General features: G+C 40.3%; 1 protein-coding gene across 2 annotated transcripts; it reads left to right on the top strand.

Annotated features, from left to right (window-relative positions):
- Positions 1-5,242: 5,242 nt before the first annotated feature.
- Positions 5,243-20,222, top strand: gal3st4 (galactose-3-O-sulfotransferase 4). Of its 2 annotated transcripts, none has more exons than XM_034856778.1 (4): positions 5,243-5,543; positions 8,945-9,061; positions 14,208-14,505; positions 15,405-20,222. In XM_034856778.1, exons 1-4 carry the CDS (start codon positions 5,521-5,523, stop codon positions 16,494-16,496), a joined length of 1,530 nt encoding a protein of 509 aa, XP_034712669.1. In that variant the 5' UTR covers positions 5,243-5,520; the 3' UTR covers positions 16,497-20,222. The 2 variants fall into 2 exon arrangements, with proteins under 2 accessions (XP_034712669.1, XP_034712667.1); XM_034856776.1 differs by having other exon boundaries at positions 14,205-14,505.
- Positions 20,223-26,149: the final 5,927 nt, after the last annotated feature.

Here is a 26,149-nt window from a genome sequence, read left to right as displayed (position 1 = left end):
GGGGAGGAGGGCGGCTGGGCAGGAGCAGCTGGTGCTGCACTTCTTAACAAAGGCTGCAGTTAACCGATTAGAGGCTTTACCTCTAAATTTAGAAGCAGAGCTCCGTCCTGCTGCGCACACACTGACTCTGCATTGATTCCGATCAGCAAATTCAACCGCTTTGATCTGCATTGATTGATTTTTCTAATCTTCTTAATAACTAGGGGTATAACAATTCATCCGATACATTTCAGCATCTTTAAGATTCACCTTTATGTAGAGCGCACACACAGTTGGATCATAAGACACTGGAAGCTCAGCCTTTCTGTGAGTTTGGTCACTTCACCACGTTTGTGAAGAAGCATGCCAGTGTCTCCACCCCTCACATGCCCAGTGTAGCCTACACCCTAAAGCAGGGATCTTCACCGGGGGTCTGGGACCCCTAGGGGGTCTTCAGAGTCATTGAGGGGGGCCTTCAAATTATTGTTTTAAATCCCCATTGTTTACTGGCCAATAGGTAAGGCAGTCACTAAGGCAATCCACAGATCCAGTTAATCCTTAGGATTCACTGTGCCACTAGTATGTTTAACAGAAAAACACGATTTATAAAATCATTTCAACAATTAACTAAATTATTGTTCATTTTTCAAAAGTTGATTAAAAAATTAAAATGTCTTAACATGAATCCCACATATTAATATCAAATAAAAAAGCCTATCTGTGAAAAAAAAAAACATTAATGATAGGCTTACTGGCCTAAAGGTAGGCAGTCACTATGGTAGCCATCCAGAGATCCAGTTCAGTCTTAGGATTCACTGTGCCGCATGTATGTTTAACATCAAAACATGATTTAAAATCATGCAAATAATTATTATTTTATTTGCTTAGTATCCATGCATTCAATATATGAATTTAGGCGCTCACATTCTATTGTAGACTATGTTTAATGTGCAACTTAATGTTATACAATATAAGTAGTAGGGGGTCCCTGCTCCATCTCTCTCTTAGTTAAGGGGTCCTTGGCTTAAAGAAACATTATGATTATGTACAACACAACAAAAACATGCAAGAATTAAATCCCCCTTTCATTGCAAAAGTAAGGAAAAGTCACAAAGTACAGGCTTGAAAATTGACTTAAAGCATAAAAGTAAAAGTAGCCTTGTGAATGACAACCATTTTTTATACAAAGCTACCTGGACCACACACATGTTACTAGAGAGCACGCTGAGAAACTTCAGTGGACATAGACAACATGCTCTTTATTTGCCGTTGGCTACATTTTAAATGAATGTCTGCCAATAGTCCTAAACCATGCCATATATGATAATTGTGTGTGTGCTCGAATATGGCTTCTGGAAAGAAAATAAAGGATAAAATATGAATTACTTAACAGACATTAATTAAGAAGTTCCCACCAGGACGTTGGCCAGGAGTCATTCTTGATACCTACTATCTCAAACATCTCTCTCAGATAAGGCCGAGGATGATCGGGAATGTCTGGCTGCTTGTCTGCCGAATCTCTTTTTTCTTCATTTTCAATCATGTCGCCTTCCGTACTACTATGTGTAAACGTTAGCGCCATGAAGCTGCAATGATTTGCAGCGAATTAATGCAGAATGCCAACGAATCTGTCAAGTCCTATTAGAAGTGCGTCAAGTGCAATGTACATTCCCATCCAATTAGATTGATATGATATTCATGACACGTGAAATTATCTGAAACTTATTACTGAGGACTAGATTAGGACTGTATTTAAAGCTGATGCTGTTTTCCAACTTCGCGGCAGGTGTGTCTGTTAAAACACGGACGGAGACAACTTCTCTCTGTTGATGCAACCTGCAACCTAGGTAACAGGTGAAGAACACAAACAACAGAATCACTAGCTAACTTACTTTAAATGTGCAAGAACTATAGACCAATACAACAACAGGCTTAAATGAACTGACAACATAAGTTATACAACTTACAGTTCTCATAGACGCACACACACAATCGCAACTAGTCTCTTTTTCTTTTCTCTCACTTTCTTCTCTGTGTGACGCACGGTGTGAAGCGTGTGTCCGCGCCATTCTCCGACATGATGACCTCTTGTACAAAACTAAAGTAACGAGCCAAATTTTTTTAAATGTAAGGAGTGGAAAGTACCGATATTTGTGTTAAAATGTAAGGAGTGAAAGTAAAAAGTCGCCACCAAAAATAGTAAAGCAAAAATATCAGAAAAATCTACTTAAGTACAGTAACGAAGTATTTGTACTTTGTTACTTCCCGTCTTTTTCCTAAACATAACGAGTCCTTTTGGTGTCTAAAGTTAACTGTAATCGCCGCATGCTGCTCACCTTTTCTGGTCAAACTCGACATACTACATGGCCCCATGGACACATCTGGCGGTGCCTGTAGCCTTGTTAGGGAAATCCCAAGCAACACACACACACACACGTATATATGTGCACACACACACACACACATAGTATAGCCCAGGCCATCCAGAGCGGGCTCTCCAAAGAACTGCAACTGGCTTAGGCTATTCCCATGACCACTGATGCTGTGTGGTGACTACAACAAACGTCAGCTTTAAATGAAGCTCAAGCTCGACCACTCATCTCACTCACTGCTCTCAGATCTCAGATCTAATCCTCCAAATCCTAGGGGTGGAGTTAGTGAGGCAATGACAATGATAGGGGACCGACCTTCTCAGTATTCCACATTTTAATTATAATAACAATACATTTTATTTGTAATGCACTTTACATTTAAGACAAACCTCAAAGTGCTACAGGTAAGATGATAAGATTTTGTTCTTCTAAAGGTCCCATATTATGCTACACTATAACAATTCTGATTAGGCAGACTCACAAATTATGTTACACATTGGCAGATTCCTTTACACATTCATAAATCTCAACATTAGTAATCTGATTACACATACAGAAAATGAGACACAGTTGCACAACTCTCAACACACATTTGCAAGTAGTTTTGCTAGAATATTGGCAATTTTATACCAGTCAAAAGTTTGGAGACACCTTCTCATTCAATGTTCTTTTAGTTTTATTTTCTACAGGCTATTGTACATTACATCTGTAGAACTGTAAAATAACACACATAGAATCATGCAGTTAGCAAAAGTGCAGAAGAGGATGAGGACCACATCTTATGTAGGCTTTATGAATGCACGTTAGCAATAGTATGCTAATTCACGAGGGTGCTATTTTATGTGTGAGCTAATATTGTGCATTTATTCATGTGCGCTGCAAGAGTTGTGTTTGTTTATTGAATGTGTTATTCAGTGCAAATATAACCCAGAATGTAGTTTAATCTCAGCAATGAAATTGTGATTTAGTGTATAAGGTTATTACTGTCACTCTGGTAAAGGCAAACGGGAAAAAGTGGAAAATAGAACAATCTTGTAAGTCGCATTGTTTCTGCATTCTGTCGATTCAAACAAAAGCAGCATTGTTTTTTTTCATTTATCACCAACCAAATTGGCTAGTAGCTTTCAATACTGTTACCCACCAAAGTTCATTTTTACCCGCATTTGGCAGGTCGGCGGATGTCAATTTAAAGCTTTGGCTGTATGATTATTTCTGTAAAAGTACATTTATGGCGTTTTTCCACTGCTGGTAACAGCTCGACTCGACTCGACGCATTCTGTGTCCGTTTTCCATTGCAGATTGAGTAACGCCTCAGCGTGGCTGGTCACCATAGCTACACGTGATGATGTAATTTTCTCCCTAGTCTTAATTGGCATTTCTATTTGTACTCATTGAGAATACGCAGGCAACAATAAGTAGGAAAAGTACTAGCAGAAAAGTGCTCCTACCCTACTTAAGTATAAGTACAGTAAGTATTACCAGCAACATATCTTATCTAATGTTAAAGTATTTGTTCAGCAGTAAAATGTCCCCTGTGACTGGCATTATCATATGGCATGATTTGCTTATTATGGTTGCAACAAGAGGTGGAACCTTTTCACTCAGTTTTTAGTGTGTGAGATTATTATCTGCATTCATGTGCATCAGTATATCCAAAAGAGATGCACAACATTTAAGATAAGAAATGTATGTGCTGCAGTTGCAACACATAGAGGGGAGAGTGCAAAAATGAGAGAAGAGGAAATGTGCACACCGCACTGCATATTGACAACATTTTTCAAACATAAAAGCGTAACATACAGACATGCTAACACCTAATGTCATGCTTCTCAGAGTTTTCATATGGAAAACATTTTTCTCTGAGTGCATGTGAGCATAACAGGGTGACGTTAGAATGCAAACCCGCCTTGTCAAGGTGAAAGAAGTAAAACAAACAACGCCGGAAATACGAGTATGTTGTCTTCAAAGTAAAAGCATGAATTTGCCATTGACTCAATTCTTGTAAGTCAGTGTTGGTAGGAATTTAGCATTCTCCACCAGAATGAAATACAGGCGTGGAGGCTTTTTTTTTTTTTAAATCGGCAAACATCTAGCTACTTGTGATGCAAGTTAATGAAAATATAATTCAACATTTAAAGGAATAATTAGGTGTATTGCTGCAAAATTGGACTCATGGCCTCAGTATTTCAAAATTCTGGCTAAAGCATAGCCCACTATAAACCTACAGCCTCTTGACCCCTCCTGTCATGGTAGTTGTCCATTGGCAACTGTCATTTCCATGTTTTCTAGTTGTTGTCTATGTAAACAGCTTGGCAACACATTCTGGAAGTGCCGCAACAACTTTCGAGAGACTGGAGTTGCTCCCTCCTCATTTGCATAATGTTGAATCCAGGCTACTCTATGCAAACGTGGGGCATCCAGCTCAACTCGTGTCCCCTTAAAACACTCCCGAAAATCTTTTTAACTAGACTGTTTATCAGAAATTAAGACAAATTTTGCCGCTGTAGACCCTATTAATTCGCATAAATATTGTAGAAACATAATTCTGTGAACTATTTTATCAACAAATAGTTTAAATGATTCATGGACAGTTCTGAAATGTTGTCTTGTTTTCTGAATAAAAAGTATTAAAAAATAGTTTTGTCACAGTTGCTTTGTTTTACTTTTTTACGTTTTTAAATTCAGTAATATCAGCCTTTTCAAAAGTCAATGAGTAATGGTGTTACATAATTGGGATTTCAATACTGATCACAATAATTGGTATTGTGATTTGTTTTTACATAATCAAGCAGCCTCAGGTTGTTGTGGATTGTGTTGCATGTACGTAAAGACGCTTTTATTTTGAAACCGGAAGTACTAAACACTCGCACACACAGACGCCCTTTCTGCGCTCGGTCCCGGTGTGTGTGTCGGCAGTCGGCAGAATAAACGTTAGAGCGGTCTGTACCCAGACAGAGGGAATTTGGTTAAAGCCTCGGTGAGGACTAAAGCAGTGTTCAGTATCCTGCAGACCGACCCGGCCTCCGTGTGGGGCGCTGCGGCTCCGGCTCCATGGCCTGATCTGTACCGGGGGCGGACGGACCGGTTGCAGCTAAAGCCTTCGAGATGCTCCGAGCTCTCTGCAGCTGCACAATAACACCGTCACCGAAACCGGCCCGGGGACTCAGCTATGATTTTCAGACGGAGAGCCAGGTAACGTTAGCTATAGCCTAGCAGGAGCCGGGTGGAGTAGGAGAACCGGTCAGAGAAAGAATCGGTGAAGCGCAGCTACTGGGGGATGTCGTCAGTAAATGTGGGGAATAAAAGGCAGCTGAGAAGCTGCGCGGTGCTCCTGCAGGGAAAGAGGAAAAAGGTGTGGGTGGAGGGGCTGCTTCAAAGGCCTTTCTCTTAACATTTTTTTCAGTCCACCCATTGGAGGGGAGGGAGGGGGGCGTCTGTGATGTACGCTATACTAAAGGCTTCTTTGTGTTGTGGTGGAGAATATGGGGTGGTGGCCAGCGATTTCTCCGTTCTGCATCATCCATCTTCTGCTGGGACTGTTTTACCTCTGCGTTCCATATGTTTATTACATATGTTTTATATTATGTGGTTGCTCTGAGCAGCACTTTGAGTGAGTACCACCAGGGCCCAATGGAAACGGTCCTGTTGGTTTCTGCTCTGTAGGCTATGTAAGTTATTTGGTGTCTATATTCTAATTGTAAACATTTTTCATTTGGCAATTCATTTAGCAATTTTGTCAGTCAATTCGAATATGTGTTTTGCATCTAACAACTATTCATGCAAAGTGGCAATCCACTCCTCTATTCATTTACAATTATTGCATTGAAATAATTGCATTTCATATTGTCTTTTTTTTGTGGTTTCTTTATACAACTTTTAGTCTTTTTCCACAACACTCACTTCCCGGATTGCTCTCGTTCTGTTGGAAATTCTGCTGCATGTCACTCTCTTCGGATGTATATTTTACCTTCCTCTTTCTTTGTGTTTTAATTTTAAACTCTGGATATATTTCTGAGGACTATGGTTAATTGCTCCTCAGATCTCTGCAGGGTAAATCCAGACAGCTAGCTAGACTATCTGTCCAATCTGAGTTTTCTGTTGCACGACTAAAACAACTTTTGAACGTACACATGTTCCAACAAAACAAGTTCCTTCCAGAGGCTATTTAGCAGAGGCGCTGTGGCTGTGCTCGGCGCTGAGCATGTTTTTCTCCCATCCCGGAACGCTGTGTGGACTAGCCAGACCTTCCGCAGCACTGTGGAGGAATGTGGGAGTTAAATAGCATTGATCAATCATTTGATAAATCAACGAGTTGTTTAAGCAATAGATGTAAAAAATGACTATAAAAATTTGATCCTACAACTAATGATTATTGATACCCATTGTTATCAATTTAGTTTTCATTCAATGATCTTTTCAACATAACTAACCTTTTTTTAATTAATTATTTAGCATATAAACTATGAAAAAAGAAAAAAAAGGAGGATCTTTAGTCTCTCTACATGTATGGAACAGACTCGGAAGATGTCTATAGGCGACTTATTTTTGGGGGGGTCCTCCCTTAAGAAAATGTTACTTTTTTCAATTGAAGAATGCAAGTTCACATCACTTTGGACCCGTATTTCCATATCGGCTTCTAAAACATTGGAAAAGTTAGAGCAGATGATGAATGAATAATACTTAAAAAGCTTAAAGACAAAACTTGCTGAAGAAGCCCACCGGGGACCGACTACAGTCAATCATCTGAACACTCATTTAGTTAGTTGGGATGCTCAAATTGATTACAAATCCATTAAGCTTAGCTGGTGCTTGGTGCTGTGCCTACGCCTTATAATGGCAGGGAGAAACGCTGACTTTCTTTTCAGAGATAACCCGGAACCTTTAGTTCAGGCTCAGCGGTCAGTGAAGCACATTAACAGATAGTGGTGTACAGGACCAAGGTTAATCAACACTCACTATTTAGAATGCATGGAAAAATATATATTTTTTTATGTCTCTTGTTACTTAATGAAGGCTGATAAATCTCTATGATGGGTTGCCGTGAAAAGATACAGGCAACGCACTTGTCTCTTCACGTGTGCCAGGCATGTTAAAATCTGTTGTATGTTCATTTGAACAAAGCATGTTGAAATCAGTTGAAAGAGACGGTCATGGCTACAGGAGGAGCAGAAGAACTTGAAAAAGCTGTGACACCGCTAGTTGGTAGTTGAGTAAAGCCGAGAATAGGGGGCTTTTGCTGCGTTCCAGACAGTTTTCAGCCCCTAAGTTATGACTTCAAGTCACAACTCACAACTTGGTAGCGTTCCAGGTGTTCTAATATTTTTATTAGTAGTAAAACGGTGTGGTTTTCTATTGAACACTGAAAAATGTGGTTGAATAAGCTGCAGTTTGTCATTTCAGCTACATCCATGTATGTGTGGGTGTGTGTAACTGTTCTTATCGTGTAACAGGGCAGCAGCAATAAAGAACAGAGCACTCATAATGACCACATTTGCTTGGAGAGTAAATTTACATGATGGTATGCAAATGTACAAATGTGATTTCCCACTAACAAATCCAGTTCTCCACCACTGAGAGCAGAAATGCAGTTGTTCAGAGGTACAATAGCAGGAATTAAAAAATAAGTAAATACCCTTGTTCAAACTCTCTGCCTGTTTCTGGGCTTTGACATCACAGCTATGGTGTGCTGCTGCAAACTGGAGAACAAAAAGGACAGACGGATCAATAACGTTCAAATTCAATATTAATATTAATTCCTGTTGCCATAATGACATAACCCCCCTATTGTCACACAGGCAGTTTCTTTTCCCGTCTCTCCAGCCCGAGGCCAGCAGGCCTGTTTGCGTTGAGCGCGTCATTTAGATGCTCAGTTCTGATTGGACGGTTATTTTCTGTCTTTGCCACTATGCTACGGTGCACTGAAGTAGCTCAAATTAGGAGATATCAAAGGAATAGCACTTAGTTAGAATGACACAGTAAAACTTTGTTAATCTGTTGTATACATATTGTGTGTATATTGCATATGTGTGTGTGTGTATGTATGTATATATATATATATATATATATATATCAGCAGACATCTTGATTAGACCCATTCAGTTCTGAACAATATCTTTAGGATCTAGAGATTGCAGCAGGTCCTGTAGTCTCTGGACACTTCAGGCTGCTTTCCTGATGATGATGATGCCTTGGTCATGTTTACTTATGACTCATCCAAATCTCTCCCTCCCTCTTTCCCTTCTACCTCCTCCACCCTTCTCTCTCTCCCACGCTCTGCCTATCTCTTCAACCCCTCTCTTTTTATTCGACATCATCACCCATCGCACCACTCCTCCCCCCTCATACTGTAACATCATTTCTCCGTCCCCACCCATCCATCCCTTTGTTGCCCACCCCCAATCTCTTATTCCACTCCCTTGGTTCTCTCATTTGACCCTTTCATTTTCTTTACTTCTATCTTTGCATCTCCTCTCTGTCATCTTCTTTGCACCCTGAATCTCCATTCATCCTCCCACCCATCCATCCATCCATCCATCCATCCATCCATCCATCCATCCATCCATCCTCCCCTCTTCCCCCTCCTCCCCTCCCAGGATGTTGCGGTGGCTGGTTTGTGGTCGTTTGGGTCCAGTATGGATGTGGAAGGCGCTGCTGCTCTTCGTGGCCATTGGGTTTGCTGGCCAGCTGTTGGGGGTCATCTTCAACAAGAGGTATCTTATGTCATGTACTCATATTTTATATTGATCATATTTCATCATATCATATTTTTTCATATTTCATAATTTATTTACGCTTTAACTGGCGTTTCAGTTATATCTTTTGCATTGCAATTGTAAGCGTTACAACGTGGACACACCAGCACTTTAAATTAAGATTCTATGGACACAGACAGCAGATTGACCCAGCACGGTTGTCAATGGCAAAATACCTGCAGGGTCATCACGATCATAGACTGTGCCTTCTACGGTTGCAATGGTGCTGAGCTAGGCTAAACGCTAAAGAGAAAAAGTGTCCAGCTTTCAACCATTTGAAGCAAGTCATTCAGCAGAGTTTACCTGCAGGTAAAAACAAACTGGTGCCAGTCATCTGCATGAACTGCAGTACACAGAGCAACTGTATTTTTTCTCCAATGCTTCCAGCTTACGCTAGTGCCAGCTTAGTCTCGCTTGGCCAGACCTTCCTTTGCAGCACTGTGGAGGAAGGTCTGGATAGTCAACACAGCATATTGGGATGGGAGAAAAACATGCTCTGGTGTATTTGCATTTCCTTAAACCAATCACAATCGTCTTGGGCTGTGCTAACTACCGGACGCAATGACGGTGCTTCTGCCAAAACTTGTTTTGATGGAACGTGTACGCTCAAAGGTTGTTTTAGTCATGCGACAGAAAACCCAGATATGACAGTCTAGCTAGTTGTCTCAATTTACCCTGCAGAGATCTGAGGAACAGTTAACCATAGTCCTCATAAATGCACCTGAGTTTAGAATGACAACACAAAGAAAACGTTGTGGATGTAGACTAGCGCTAACACCTAAAAAAAAGAAAAACGGCACAGATGGCTTTTTAAATGTACACAGTGCCATGGTTCACATTGCTACGGCTCTGTCTGGTTTGACAGGTCGGTAGGGCTCGGAAGGTTACGGCAAAACCAACGGTTACGTGCCTCTACCACGGCGATGACATCATCACCGCCATCAACGCATATTTTTTTATTTACTTATTTATTTATTTTTACTTTTTGCTTGCGGAAGTTACAGGAGAACAGATATGGTGTGATATTAAATATATTGAAAGCAATAATCACTGTGTAGTTATCCTCATCGACTGTCTTCTATCCTACATTCAAGAGTTTATGGAGAGAGAAAAAAACTTAAGTTGCTTGTCACTTCCGCTTTGCACATGAGGATGGACAGTCCAGTGAGCTGAGGTGGACGTGGACACATTAAGGTCAAAGCTGTGATGTTTACCGTTGCACATTAGCCTAGCAGCAAGTGGAGCTTCCTTCTGCTTAAAGCTTAATCCCGACAAAACGGCACGAGTTGAATTTCAGCCTGTATGCACGTTTCGTAGCCTAAAACAGAGCGGCTTATGTTGGATATATTGGAGAAAACAACAAGTTAGTGAACTGCTGAGTCGCCCTCTCCGCTCTCTGTCTGCTCAGCTGCTAAGCCCGCTGTGCTGTGAAGCGTCCGCCCACATCATGTTTTATTGTTCACTTTAACTGACTTTACATCGTCTTTGCAATCTCTTTTTTTCTCTTGCTTTTCCTCACGGCACTCATACGCTACTCTCCTTTACCGTTCACTCTCCTTGCGCAACCACCCGAGCACTGACATCATGCACTTAAGGCACCCTGCCATTCTCCACACGCTACTCTTCTAAGGTTGTTGCAGTATACCGCGCTACCGCCGGGATTTCTTTTGCTTTTCAATTGCGGTAAGAAAAAAATCCATGTGGCCTGTTGTCACGGCCCTATAAAATCCCATGTTTTATCTTATCTTATTTTAAAATGAATAGGACTATGATTTACCAAATGAACACCATGCTGTTCATTATTTGTCATTATTTTTACAGCGCATGATCATGATTATATTGCTTTTGGCAAGTGCTTACAAATGAAAGGATGTATTTTTGTAAACTTAATTTTATCACGCCATTGAGGCACAAACTGTTCCAATCAGGTCTGTTAAATGTGACTGCTGCTCCTGTGTACGTGCATAGCTGTTTACCACAGCAGCATGAGATGACTTTATGAGTATGTTCAGCTGTCTGGTCACCATGTGACAGTGGCAAAAAGAACCACAATGAGGAACTGAGGAGAACTATTTGGCGGCTAAATATACTGGTGGTACCCTGAATCACAGGACACCTCTTTACCAAAGTGAAGAAAAACTTGGCTTGGTGCAATATATTGGCTTTGCAGTTGGATTATGTACAAATTGCGATTTAAAGCCAGATATGCAATTATGATTTGATTTGCCTTTTTTTTCAATTTCTGTAAACAATCTGTGATATGTAACATTCAGCCCTAGCAACTAATATAATATATAGTAATATCTGTTAATGCTTTTTTTAATTAGTCATGATTTGATCATAAGTGATGTAAAACAGACAGGTATAGTCTGCAGGTTATTGTAGTCAGCTAAGTATGACATTTAAAGCCAGACTGTGCCTTTACTGTAAATGAAGCAACACTTTTCCAAAAATGTTGTCATGGTTTGGCCCTTACTCTGTTTGGTGCGGTTCACTTTTTGTTTGGCCATAAAAGTGTGCTTAGAAAAAAAATGCAGCAAATAGAGAAAACACAACCAAATACAGGCCTTCTGCAAGAGGCAGAAACAGAAACTGTTTCCATGGGACACTAAAAAGTGATGCACACGGCTTACCGTGGTTTGTGGATTCTGAGTCAGTGATGCTGGAAAATGAGTAACAGTGGAGTTTCTGTGGTTTATTTTAATACTATGATCGCAACAGTGTCAACATTGAGATATTGGGTCAAAATGATCGTGATATCTGATTTTCTCCAGCCCTACCTGTCGCCTCAGCATTTGATGATGATCACAGTGATCTAGTCACTGGGAATAATCCATAGTGTTACAGTAAACATACACACCCCAGAGATGGTAGAAAAGGGAACTTTACTTACTTTAGTTACATCTAAAGTTTAGTTGCTTCTTTTCTATAGCACATTTCAGCAACAATGCAATTCAAAGTGCTTTACGTAAAACATTAAATAGCCATTAAAACGAGATAAAAAAATTAAATCAGGCTAAAATAGAATAAGATACAATTACAAGATTAAAAGTTTCAGGGCAGTGAAAGAACAGGACTGTTTTGGGAGGGGGTGGGTTGTAAATGTTCTAAATAGATAACAAGATGTTGCAAGTAAATAGGATAAATAGGCTGAACTGAAACTATTATATTATTATAAAACTGAAATTATTTATTGTTATTGCAGAGGGAAAGTAGGGAAAAAATGTACCATTGGGTACCGGAACCAAATTTGAAATTTGAACTGTAACCAACCCTAGCCTGGACGGGGTTTCATGTTGGTTGATTGTGGTTTGTTGAGCCAAGATGTGTTAGCAGCCTGTGTTGGCTGAGAGGAAGATAAAAAGGGTGCTTCAATCTTTTAGTTACAACCTGTCACACCCTGCAGTGCCCTGCTATGCCCTGCTGCGCCCTGTTATACCCTGTAACTCCCTGCAGTGCCCGGCTACGCCATGGACTACTACAACTACTATTTGTAGTTACTGTTCCATTATCTTTATGGCCACTGTTCATCACACCCCCAACCGGCACTGTCAGACACCGCCTACCAAGAGCATGGCTCTGTCCAAGGTTTCTCCCTAAAAGGGAGTTTTTCCATCCCACTGTTGCACTAAATACTTTTAACCTCTTAGGGGAATTACTGGAACTCTTGGGTCTTTGTAAATTATAAAGTGTGGTCTAAGCCCCTTTAAAGTGTCTTGAGATAACTCTTCTTATGATTTTAAACTGTAAATAAAATTGAATTGAAAATTGAATTTAATTAAATGAGCTCTTAGCGGCATGAAATGTGTATCTGTCATATTGAAACACGCTGTGCTGTAACCTTTGTGTGTGTAATTTGTATTGTCATTGCAAATTCCACAACAGTCAGATACAAAGAGAAGACTGCTCAGTGTTATGACTGCTAATGTACAATCCGTCTTCTCACTATTAGGTTCTGTTGATGTTTGTGAGCATTTGCTTAATGGCTAACTTGCTCAACAGTGTACTAAGGATGTTGTTTTGACGAAAGCAGTGGCAGGTCACTGCAGCATGATTGAAATCAGGATTGTTCTCATTTTAAGACAGTATGTTGTTCACGCTTTACAGTAAGATAACATGTACTGATAATTTTGAGGGCTTTGGGAGTTTATTTTAACTGTATTTTTTTCTTTCAAAGGACAGTTTGAACTGAAATGATTTTGATAATAATATGGACTTACTGCACACAAGAAGACCATAATACTGAAGACAATTATTAACCCTCGAGTAGTCTTTTACTGAATGTTAACCTCTCTCGTCTTGTGGAGCAAAGGCCCTCTTCAAAGATAACTATTTAACTCCTTCGCTCTAACATCAGGATCCAAGGGCTCTGAGGGAGGTGCAGTCCCTCCGCCTGTTGAGATCATTTCTATGGTGTGGTCAGAGCATACCAACTGGCTTTTAAAACTAGGCTGCCTTCTAACTGATTTGTGCATTAAAGCCTGCTGGATTTTTCCCTCCCTCACAGATTTCCTCTCTGTGTTTTTTGGTTCTGGGGCGCATTCTAATGTCTCAGTGTATTGTTTGTATCTATTAAATTCAGAATATATATATTTTTTAAAGTGTGATTAAAAAAAAAAAAAATACTTACAATGAGGACCCCTTAGATTTGACAATTTGACTTTAAAAAGTTAAATAACATGCCCTTTTAGAATTAAGTCAAGCACTTACCAGCCAGGCTCTAATATAAAACTACTTGCAACCTTCTACTCGTACGTCCATAAAAGCTTTTTGTAGCTCACAAGAATGACTGTGTCCGTCTGCTGTTAGGCGTTGGGCAGGTAGTATACAGTGGGTTTATCAGAGCTTTTTAGCACTAAAAAAGCTGCCTGCTTAGTTAATGAGATTTAATCAGAAAACCGAAGCAAAAAGGAACTAAATGTCCTGTAGAGCTGAGGGGAACTACAGATATGTTGATAATTCTCTGTAGGTTCATCACTAAAAGCATCACCTCAGCCATTATATGGAGTCATCTGATCATTTGCCGCATTTGTAGGATTTTCAAAACATGTGAAATCTGATCTAAAGTTAAAATGCTCCCTACCTCTTCCCTGTTGTTCAGCAGTGTCCAGTCAGCTGGTCGCTCCATCTTCTCTTCCCCCGATGCCCAGGGGCCCTCTCTTGGCTCCTGTCAGCCCCACACCCACATCATGTTCCTCAAGACCCATAAGACGGCCAGCAGCACCGTGCTCAACATGCTGTACCGCTTCGGGGATGAGCGTGACCTGCGTTTCGCCCTGCCACTGGGCTACCAGCTGGGCTACCCACTACCATTCAACGCTCACAGGGTCAAAGGTTACAGAGGTCCTAGAGCCGTGGAGTTCCACATCATGGGCAATCACATGAGATTTAATAAGGCTGAGGTGAGTTATTTAAGAGAGGAGAGGGGGGAAGTGGTGTGAATGTGGGATGTTGATGACGGGATGTTTTTGTGAGACATTTTTTGTCACCTGATACTTCAGAGGCAATTCAGTCAATTCAGTCAGTTCCGTACCCAGCCCTATACATTGTAATTTAAAGAAGCCCTGTCTCCTTTAAATTACTTTCCCCTACAACTAAACTGCATTCACAATTACGTATCGAGGGAACATTTTGTGCGGGATTACATTTGTCTTTGACAAGGAGGTCCATCACCTCTCTTCAGCTCCCCTACTGCACCAACAGTCTGCAACATTAGCTAAAGTTAGCTTAGTAATGGGGTCTGCTCACACGTTCTGTGTTTCTGTTGTTTACATTTTGCAGTGGCAGCCCTGAGATGGACCTTTGGTTGGTGGCTGTGGTGTGACAGGAAGCATGAGGAAGCATTATCTGAATTTTCCCAGTCGGGAACTCATTTTTCCATATAGTCCGGCACCCCTTGAATACAACACATGCCTTATCTCATAATGTTAACAAAACGTAATATGTGGTGCGCCCCGTCATTCGGATTCCGCACCAGAGTTTAATATCATGTTAACGGGGCATTTATTTCATCTGTAATCCTGCTGACAAAAAACGAACTGAGCCAAAAGTAAAACAAATATATTTGTTTATCCGCCCCATGATTTGGAGTTGCCAAAAATGTAATGGGTTCTTCCTTGGCTCATGCCACACCTTTCCACCAAGTGTCGTGAAAATCAGGTTAGTTTTCCCTAATAGTGCTGACAGACAGAGGCTACTGGTGATCATTTTACAGAAAAAACAAATTATACAACTGTTGAAGTTAAATTGCATTACATTAAAACACTTCAAGTAACTCAAGTTCTCCTTTTCTGTTTCTTAGACAGAGAAGGTGATGCCTGCAGACACCTTCTATTTCTCTATCATCAGGGACCCAGTTGCTCTGGCTGAGTCCTCCTTTGCCTATTATAAAGAGGTTGCCCCTGCTTTTCGGAAAGCCAAAAGCTTGGGCGACTTTGCTGACGACCCTAAGAAATACTACGACCCCCGCCTTCGCAACAACCACTACGCCCGGAACCTGTTGTTGTTCGACTTTGGCATGGACCACAATGCTAATTTCTCTGTGGCACTGGCTCAGCGCGCCGAGGCCATGATCCGCCGCACTTTCAAGCTGATTCTGGTGTCGGAGTACTTTGACCAGTCCATGATCCTGCTAAGACACGCCCTCTGCTGGCCACTGGACGCTGTCGTCTCATTCAGCCTGAATGCTCGGCAGCAGAAGCCCAGTGTCATCGGGGGGATGAGCGGGAGCTGGGTGGGCAAAGCGGCTGCGGCGGCCGGCGTTGGTGCTAGAGTGGTACGTTCCCAAGCCAAGATGCTGACCAATGTAACGGAAGAACAGCGGGAGAAGTTGCGGCAATGGAACGCCCTGGACTGGCATTTATATAAATCCTTCAACCGAACCTTCTGGGACGAAATCAATAGGTTTGGTCACTCCCAGATGGAGCAGGAAGTAGCTCTTCTCAGGATGCGGCGGGAAGATTTGGCTCGGGTTTGTCTCAGGGATGGCGGAAAGCCTGTAGAGTCACACCGGATCAGAGACAAAAACATCCGCCCATACCAGAGCGGATTGGTGAAAATTCTTGGCTACGAGCTCCAGCTGGGGCTGGACAACGCCACCAGGACGGCCTGTCTGAAGATGATCAGGCCTGAGATCCAGTACAAGGACGTGCTGGATGCTAAACAGTTCCCACGGGCTCTGCCGGCCCAACCCCAGCCAGGCCAACAGAACCCGGGCCTGATGGTAGCAGCAGGTGGCTCTCTTTTAAGACAAGACTCGTCCAGGACAGGAGAGAGGCTGGTAGGGGGAGAGGCTGGGGGGAGGACAGTGGAGGAGGGGGAGAGGGACTGGGATGGGAGTCGCTTAATGAGGAGGAACCTGACTTTATTACGAGGGCAAGAAAAAGGCAGATGAGGTTGGAGGTGAGTCTCGTTCCCAAATATGGTACCTTTGGTCTTAGGACATATGGACTAATGAAACTGAAAACTGAGCCAAGTGTGGTTTATACATGAGAAAACAAAAAGCTACTTCCTTTGTACTTCCACCTTTGGGTTGTTTGCTTGTTTTCTTAAAAACTTTCTTTGCTTTTACTTGGTGTCATTCTCGTGGACTTGACCCTTGACTGCTGAGAGCCTGGGATGCTTTCATGGCATGCGGTAACAAGTTGAAGAAAAGCGAAAGGGCCACTTTGTTTATTTAGAGAAGCACTCTAAAAGTGTTGGCAGGCACATTCTGCAAGGCTGTTTATACCCTGTTCATATTAATTTTTTTTTTAAGAGATATGATGTTCACGTTGTCCTCAGTGCACATGCTTGAAACTTCTTAACGTAAAGGTACATTTAGCCCCAGTTTTTGCCTTTCATGCTGTACCATTACATTATGTCACTGAGCTAAGCACTTGTTTCCTCTTCAAGACTATTTTAAAACCTTTTCCCAGAATCCTCAAAGACTCTTTTTGCAATCTGGCCAAAGAAACATTCTGCTTGCTGCATGATACCTGTTTCCAAAGAAATGTATTAATTTATATTAATCAAAACAAAGACCGTAGCCGGAAATGTCATTTTTCCCTTCTCAATGTAAATTTACAAATTTTAATTATTTATTGTCAGTCCTACTTGTCTATATTGATGCCATATTTTCCATATTACGCATTTATGTTGTAAATGTATCATGTACAAAACAAGCAAGGAGATATGTTATTTCCCTCTACCTGAGTAAGGAACCTTCCTATGGATAGATTGTTTTTACATTCAGGTTCTTTGTGACGATTCTCAACGTTGTTAAACCACCTTCTGGGTTTTTCAAAGATTGCTGGGTATTTTTCATAAAGCTGCATGCTTAGCTCTGTGACTCTACAGTAATACATGAGAGGCACAAACTGGGGTTAACCTATGTATGCAACACTAATTTTCCCTTGCTTATATGATTTGTAAAGTCAGTATAGGCTGGTATTTGTTAATGAACAAAAAGTATTAGGATCATTTTCCTATTTATCTCTTGAAAAACACTTTCAGTAGTCAGTATTGAGCCTGTGTAGAACCACTAATGGAAACCGCTTCTTAAATATCCCTTCATAGTACAAAAAGGGAAAACCGTCTGAGGCCTGTGCTTCTGCTCTGAACGCTTGAATTTCAGCGGCCTGTAGGAGTCTGGTTAATGTCAGCATTTTGGCACATTCCTCCCTTCGCTATCTGCTGATATCCATCTGTCGACACATGCGAGAACAGTACCATGGAGTTCCATTCCTTTGTCTTAATTTCAGGTATTGAATATTAAATAATAAGTGTGGGCCAAACTACATCTCAAGAGAGCTGCATGTTAAAGATGCACACCCTGATTCTATATAATTCACAATAAATCAAATAAACTCCTCCAGAATTCCTGCCAAGTAAACTTTGAATAATGGGCCTGCAGGTATTCAGGGAATTTTAGGTTGTTAGTGAAAACACAAAGTGAGAGTGTCAAAGTTTAGGACGAAAAAAACAAATGTACGGCTATTTTAATGTCTAGAGTGCCATGGTTGGCATTGCATAGCTTCTGTCGTGATTGACAGGTCGGCGTGTAGCCACACCCCTAAAGCGTGCCCTGGTATAACACCTATTTTAAAATAAATGAAACCAAAATTTACAAAATTACCATCTGTCTGTATCGAAGACGACCTAAAAATAGCAATTGAGAGTACAAATTCAAAAAAATGAAGTCAAGGGTCCTTTTCTCATAAGCTTCTATAGAAATTGACTTCTGATAGAATGCAGCTATAAGGTACTTTCAGATTGGCTTCACTTTTCAGGCTAGGAAGCCTGGTCCAATCATTTTTTACAGTCTGTGATCACATTACTGTTACAGCGCGGTCTTGGGACTTGTTGATTGTCATTGACTTGCTGCTCCATTTAGAGTCAAATGTTACAACATACCTAGCGAAAAACCTATATCGAAAACATCTTTACCTCTCTGTCAGGGAAAACCGTCCGAGGACAGGTTCTCACTTGTCTTGTGTCTTGTGCATATTGCCTACAGTCAAGTCAGAACAGAATTCCCACGTTGTTACGTCAATGTACATGTGTGTGCTCGCTGTCATCGCCTGACTGGTTTTCTAAACGGCTCTTGTCGAGAAGTCAATGAATACTAAAAACCGTGACCCTCACCTTGGCACAAAATGTACTTGTAGTGTTTTCAACTGACATTAGTGACTCTGTGGCAGCAGTGCCCCAGTCAGTGCACTCAGGGTATGAGTCTTAGAACACTTGGCCATCAGATTGCAACCTCTTTTTTTGGTACCCGTCCTTTTAGAAGTTTCTGGATTTTGTCGACTATTTGTTCAGTGTTTCTGTTGTACCCCGCTGTAGCCATCTCGCTCTGCAATTGTTAACACAGTTTATTCTCAAGTTCTGTGGAGGACCACAATGTGATCAAAGGAAATCTTTGTCAACATCTGTTAAATTTAACAAAAGATCAATTTCTCCATTTGTTCATTTCTCTTTCATTTTATTTCTGCAAAATCAGTCATGTATGCACCTGACAAACTAAACTGTTTGTATTACAACCCTGTCCAACTCAATTAAATGTTAACAGGTATGCACTGCTGTACAATGTATTACAGATACAGTGTTGCCACGGAAGATATCATAATACTATACTGTATCAATCCCCCCCCTCCCAACCCCTAAAGCTAAGCATTTCAAATCAAGTAAACCCTCGCTCTCTGCGAGTCGGCCCTTTATATAAGGCATACGAAACATAAATAGAAACATTTATAGTTGAATTTACAGATTTAGGCAGTTCATTGTGTCTGTAATAGCAGTGGGCAGCCACTACTTGCATTGACTAACCTAGTTGTCATGTGGTGTGTCAAGGAAGCAGAGCATAGAGAAAAACCATGGCAGCACCGGCTGTGGGAATTTCTGTGTATAAGCAGTCAGAGCACTTCAAAGTGGCACATGTGTCTGCTGTGGTTTCCACTTACTGCTGCCAGTCAATGCAACACCACACAGTCTTTCCTGTGTTGAAAAACAGCAACGTGAACCATTTATTCACCATGGTCTCATTTGTGTAAAGTCATGCAGTCAAGCAATTTGAGAACAATATTTATAGATGGATATTTACCAGGTATAGGTGGTCCAGGAAAGAATTGAGCCCAAAAAAGAGCAATGGCTAGCCATCTCGTTATTGCTTACAGTAGGTTTGTATGCCAGATCACAATACTCAGTATTGTTTATTCACATTTAGGCACTGTTCTCTTTTTTAGTGAATAATTGCATGGACACCTAGCCTGTCATGGATCATATGTTACAGTTTAGAAGCTGCAGCTGAAATAAGGATTAGAGAGCTGATATCTGAAAGTAATATGCACCCTGTGACCAATCACAATTGAGATTTCTCTATGGCCATAGAACCAGAGCGCATTTAAGTCCCACCCCCTGCCGGAGGGGAAAACAACTCTCTTCTCCCCATTGACTTTGTATTGCCTGGAGGTGCCACCTCAATTCCGTCTGCTAGCAAACAACATAAAAATGCCTAAAAGCTCAAGTGTGGTGCGATACAATACCAACATAGTGAATAACCCATTTTTATAAGCTGCCAAACCAAAAAACTGAGCTTTTATGAAGACAAAAGTGGATACAAACGTGAGGAATCAGCAGGGAGAATGGGAAGGCATCAAGTTAAGGTTATGCCCAACATTACATGTGCACCAAACACCATTACCAAGTCAAATATCCAAATGGCACTTGGACTGTGTGTATGACTGGTTTAGTGAGACACATATAAGACAGAAATGCTAATAAACTGTATGTTACTACTGCTTTCACAACTGTTGATGCACAGGGCAGCCATATTGGGTTTTGAACTCGGGGTACTGTTAGGTTGTCCGAGTTCCGAGTTTGGAAATTCGACTTCTGAGAACAAATGGAACACGCTATCAAATTCTGAAGCATATGACTCAGCTGCATGTAATGGAATGAAGGTCTGGAAACAGGTCAAAGTTTGTTGGAGCTCTAATTGTGCGTCTCCAACTTTTAACATTTGACTGACTGATGCTAATATTCCCAAACAAAGAGTTCTTTCACAGAGAAGCCGTGTGTACTTTCCGTACTGTGCAGCGTGAATAGTGTCACCTTACAGCAGTCGGCTCTCAGGGGGGATTGGCTGTACTGCATTGTGTGTTATGGCTGCCTCCTCTGTTTCCATCAGTGAATAGGTGATTGTTAATCAGCTTAACAGTCACTTAGTTTAGCAATGAGTCAAAGGCTTGATGAAGAATTCCAAGGACGTACCTGGGTTTATTCATGTATCCTCCTTCCAGGCAAACATCGGTTTATATTTATTTCTCGTGCGTTAGTTACATAATCCATCATTAGAGTGACCTTAATAAGGAATATGGAGCCTAAACAAGAGCTAACCCTGATCCAAGACCATCACAGGCAACGCATTCTCATGAACATCTTTGTATGATATCGTAGGTACACTTATGCACAATAGTTTGTGTGATAGCCTACAGAAATAGTGGATCACCGGGTTGTCACGTGACAACTTTTTGCATGACAGTTAAGTTTAGCAGTATTTACAGTTAAATTTAGCCAAAGAAATGTTACTGGGAGTCAGGTTCCGGTCACTGTGAGGTTACGGCCGCTTCAGGGGCCGCTACAGATGAGTTAACCGTCATACAGTAACGTAAATTTACGTAAATCTTGGGCACCAAAACATTTATGTTACCGCATTTTTTACTGTATTATTGCATGTCTCTTATACTGTAGCCTTGTCACATACAATACGGTCCTCAGTAAGCCCTAAAAAGTCAGCAAGTTTAGCAAATCAAGCAAAACAAGGCCTTTCACAGGCCTGAATTTGCAAACGCTCTGGTTCTGTGGGAATTTCTCAAAGTCGGCAAATCAGCCCAAATTCTGCTTTGAGTCTCATGTAGTTGCAGTTTGAAACCAGTTTACCGCATTTTGGTTTGGGACATAACTAGGCGGGCCAAATTTATTGGGAACCTTAATTGATACACAGGCCTTGAGTTTGACATGTGTGCCTTAAGTAGTATTCCCGGGACACAAACACGTTTCCTGGGTGAAAGTGTTCTGTTTTCCACCGGCAGGCAAACTCTATTCCCCCCGCTTGAAAGCCCTGTGTTTTAGGACCCATCCATTAACCCTAACCGCGTCCTTAAGCAGACCAGAGCGGTCTTATACAGCAGCAGTCAATGTGGTGCATAAAGCAAATAAATAGGTGGAATACAGTAATTCCTCAAATAAAAGCTGGGGTCTTTATTTACCTGAACCACAGAAGTTACCCGGCTTTTATCTGAAGTAGGCTTCTATTAGAGGCAGGCCTTTATTTCTAATTCCATCCGTTTTGATAAGTTTAATTGTTTTCATTGAAAAGTTGTGGAGTTCCAGTGGACAGAGATCATTCATTTTTAAGAGACATTTGCAAAAATATCCCCATATACAACAACAGCCAGAAGGGCGAGCGAGAAATTTGGGTCAGAAACACCACCTCTGTCAGTTTGAACCCTGTAAATGTCACAGGTATTTATTTCAAGTATAGGTACTAAGGTGTTGCTGGTAGATTACAATAAGAGCACACAGTACACCAGTATCTGAGCTGCAACATAATGGAGCCTTTTATACATTGTTGTGATTCTTTAGAAATAAATAATGCACAAATATAGTCTTTAAACGCTTCAGATGTAAAGTTATTCACTGTCAAAGTGGCGCCAATATGAATGGCAGTCAATGGGTTGCTAACGGCAGGTGAGGGCTTCGTAGCATTAAAATGGCACCATGTGAGCTATGCTTAGAGAGGAGAGGCTTACCCCCTTGGTTACTAGCACCAGAGCCCATCATTCTCTGCTGTCACTTAATGAGACCTGTGTTATCTCCAATGTAGCTACTTCCATCTGTTGTCACTTGTATGTTACTACATGCTACACACTGAGTAACACATACAGCTGCATTGACTAAAATACCGGTGGGAAAATAGTACTTTACGTCAGTACCATAACCCAGAAAAAAACATGAATATATTGTTTTAATTTGTTGAATTAAATTGGTAGAAATTTACATTACGGGGAACTTGAATGCACATTATATAAAAGGCCCTTATGAGATTATCCACACTATTTTTTCCCGGCCTTAATTTGAGGCCGGCCTTTATTTGTCCGTGTCGACCACACCCCCGGCCACTATCAGAGGCCCGGCTTATAATTGAGTACCTTAATTTTAGAAATTATGGTACATATAACTTACAGTACTTTACTTTTGGTACCTATATGTACGAATGGTTCATGAGAACATCCTGTCACAGGACACTCAGTATTTTTCAAAGGCAGAATATGTGACAAAGCATTCTGAAAGAAGAATGACGATGCTGCAGAGATGCCCTGGCCTACAAATGGTATCCAACAGACAAAAGAAAACATATTTTGGTACAGATCTGTGCAAAATTCACACTGTAATCTTTTCCAATGAAAATGAGAATATTGATTGCAAAATATTAATAAAATTAATCATATTGCAATTGCAATATCATTTCAAACAATGGCAATTGTAGCCCTACTCAATACTTATAGCATTGTTCTTTAATTTGATCATTGTGCCTACTCCATAAAATAGGCTTACAGCTTTGGTTTTTCTCTAGTGTCACCATCAGGTCAAACTATATGTTCAGCTCCACTATAGCGCTAAAAACTGATAGGTCTGAGGCTTGGACTGTAAAAATATCTGAGGTAGGATATTACTTAACTGGGATGATATAAAATATCAAAACAGGGCCCCACATGCTTGTATTACAATGAAGAACTGGATCAAATCCAGCACACGCTTGCATTTCTGGGCCACCACTGTTTAAAGGGTAACTACGATTTCTTTTTTTTCAACCTAGATTTTAATTTTCCTGTTTTTGTGTCTAAGTGACTTACAACAATCTTTGACATTGGTTTAGTATTAAGCAAGACCGCTGAAATAAGCTACAGTGTAAGCTAACAGTGCCAATTGTGCAGCTTGTATTTTATGTTTGCAAAAGTGCTTGTTTCAACACTGACAGGCTCAGATTCTTATTCTTATAAATGTCTGACAACATTATGAAAAGGATTTCAACCTTTCAACCAACCAAGGACGTCAACCTTTCTGTTAAAGAATGCAAAGTTTTTAAAAAGGCCTATCCCAATGTCAAAGATTGTTGTTCCTATTAATCACCTCACTTTCACGCAAAAACATAGGAAAATAGGGTCCAGGTTAAAAAAAATGGTAGTTACCCTTTCATTTACACTAATGCACAGATGCAGAAACATGCTGGGATTGGTTTTCATTCAGGATTAGGATACTGCCACATGATGAACCATGGCTTTGGAAAATTGGCCTCCTGTATTTATTGTTCAAATTGCCATTTATACATTCTGTATTTATCAGGGTTTGTTAGCGATGCCGCGGGATAGGGTGCTTCTGTTACGGTATGACGGGATACTTGAGATTATTGATGAGAGAAAACATTGAATCTGCACACATTCCTCCATTATGTCCAGTCAGCGTCGAAGCACTGATGACCAATGCCACTCAGTAATTATGTCTGCGTCATAAGAATTCAGTGTTACCATGTATTCACTCGAGGATTAGCATGATTTTACGGTTACATCGTTATTTAAGATGTGGTTTTATCTGACCACACATATTTAGTTCCAGATAATGTGTCAAAATGATCAGTAAACACAGCTGTGCAATGATCTCGTAATTATAAAATGGGGATTATAAGATTGCCTCGTGAATATATCTTTCTTCTAATCTGAGAAATAATTCTGATACATCTTTGTTGGAAGATTTCTCTTGTAGTATAAGATTGTTACATCACAATTCAAGACACAGAAGTCGCAAGGAATTATTTTCATCGGTGAGTCCAATGCAGGGCTGCTCAATTATGTGAAAAATAATGATCACGATTATTAAACACGATTACTCATCGACTTTTGGAAAGATGTTGCAATTATTGAATAAAAAAAATAAAAAACTGTGGTACAGTTAAATCAACAGTGAAAACACTGTGAAACTGAAATTTCCCTTCATACTTTTCGCGTTTGAATTTTTTTTCATGGGACAAAATAGGAGTTTGCTTGCAAAACATAAAGTGCAAAATAATCGTTTTTTTGTCAGTTACTCAATTTTCGTGATTGTTAGGAGCTGCAATCGACATCGCGATAACAAAATATGATTAATTGCACAGTCCTAGTACAATGTGCTTCCATAGACACACTTTGCACACACACCCAGACTCACACTCCCACTTACACAAACACCCTCTCTGGTGATAGGTAGCAAAGAGCCAAATGAAAATCAAAAAATGAGCTCGACTTTCATGCCTGCCTTCACATTATCACACACAACATGCTGGTTTTTGTTTGTTTTTCTCAAGGGGAAATCTGATACAATTGTTTTCACTGATACAGTACTGTGACTTATTCACTAGCTATTACAGTTTTTCATGTGTGAACATGTTATGTCATATAGTGTCAGAATGTGTTTAAGAATAAAAGGTACGTCTTGTGTCAAGCCACTTTTAATCTGTTTTCACAGTGGGGAATGAGCAGAAGCTCCACAGTGCGGTTCATCTTTTATTGCACCATTTTCAACAGCCTCCATCTCTGTTTTTAATATTCCCACGACGCTGGGTTATTACGGACAGTGACAGGAAACACTTTATTGATTGGATATTCCTTTAAGCTGTTAAAGAGTTCACTGAGCTGGAAGTGTAAGAGTTCCTACTGAAAGCTACGGTATACTTTGACTTTGGTCTTACTTGAAAATACTTTTTTGTTGTTGGTGAAACATTCTAGATCAAGCTCTTTGTGTGCATCCATTGAGTTGTTTTTCTTTCTTGTACTGAATAAAAAGCAACATTTCTTTAACTTCACTTACTAGTCTCCTTTATGTCCACATGTCGGTAATCTAACGTTCACTTGTCAATTTGTGTACAGTATGTGAAAACCGTTTCATAAAGCCGACATGGCTTTGAGAAATGTACTCAGAGAAAAAAAAACTATTGCCCTATTACATTTAACAGCTGTAGTTATGTTTCCGGATTAGTGCATCAGCTTTTAGAACATGTTGCCTTATTACAGATTATTATAGACTATAGTATATATATATATATATATATATATATATATATATATATATATATATATATATATATATATATATATATATATATATTGGATAAAACATAAGTGAAATGAGCACCACTCCGATCAACCGCAACATTAAATTCTGCTTAGACATTATGCATCAGTCATAATAAATGCATTATTTAATATTCACAATACAACTATTAAACATGCATTGCTCAAAATGGCCACTTTTAAATTTGAGCACATTTAGCTGATTAAACTTCTATACTTTTTCTTTGGTAGAATTTTGGATGCAGAAGTTGAATGAGTGAACTGAGGGTTTTAATTTTAATTTAATTGTTTACATTGCAATATTTCTACTTTTACTTAGAAAGGATTCCGTGTTGTTTCAGTTATTTAATAGGATATGTGTACACGTAATTTATCAATGTATCTGTGTTAATTATTGGCT

Source organism: Etheostoma cragini, chromosome 19, assembly GCF_013103735.1.
Source record: "Etheostoma cragini isolate CJK2018 chromosome 19, CSU_Ecrag_1.0, whole genome shotgun sequence".
In the NCBI taxonomy this organism is placed as follows: domain Eukaryota; kingdom Metazoa; phylum Chordata; class Actinopteri; order Perciformes; family Percidae; genus Etheostoma; species Etheostoma cragini.
This window is presented reverse-complemented; position numbering and strand designations above follow the sequence as displayed.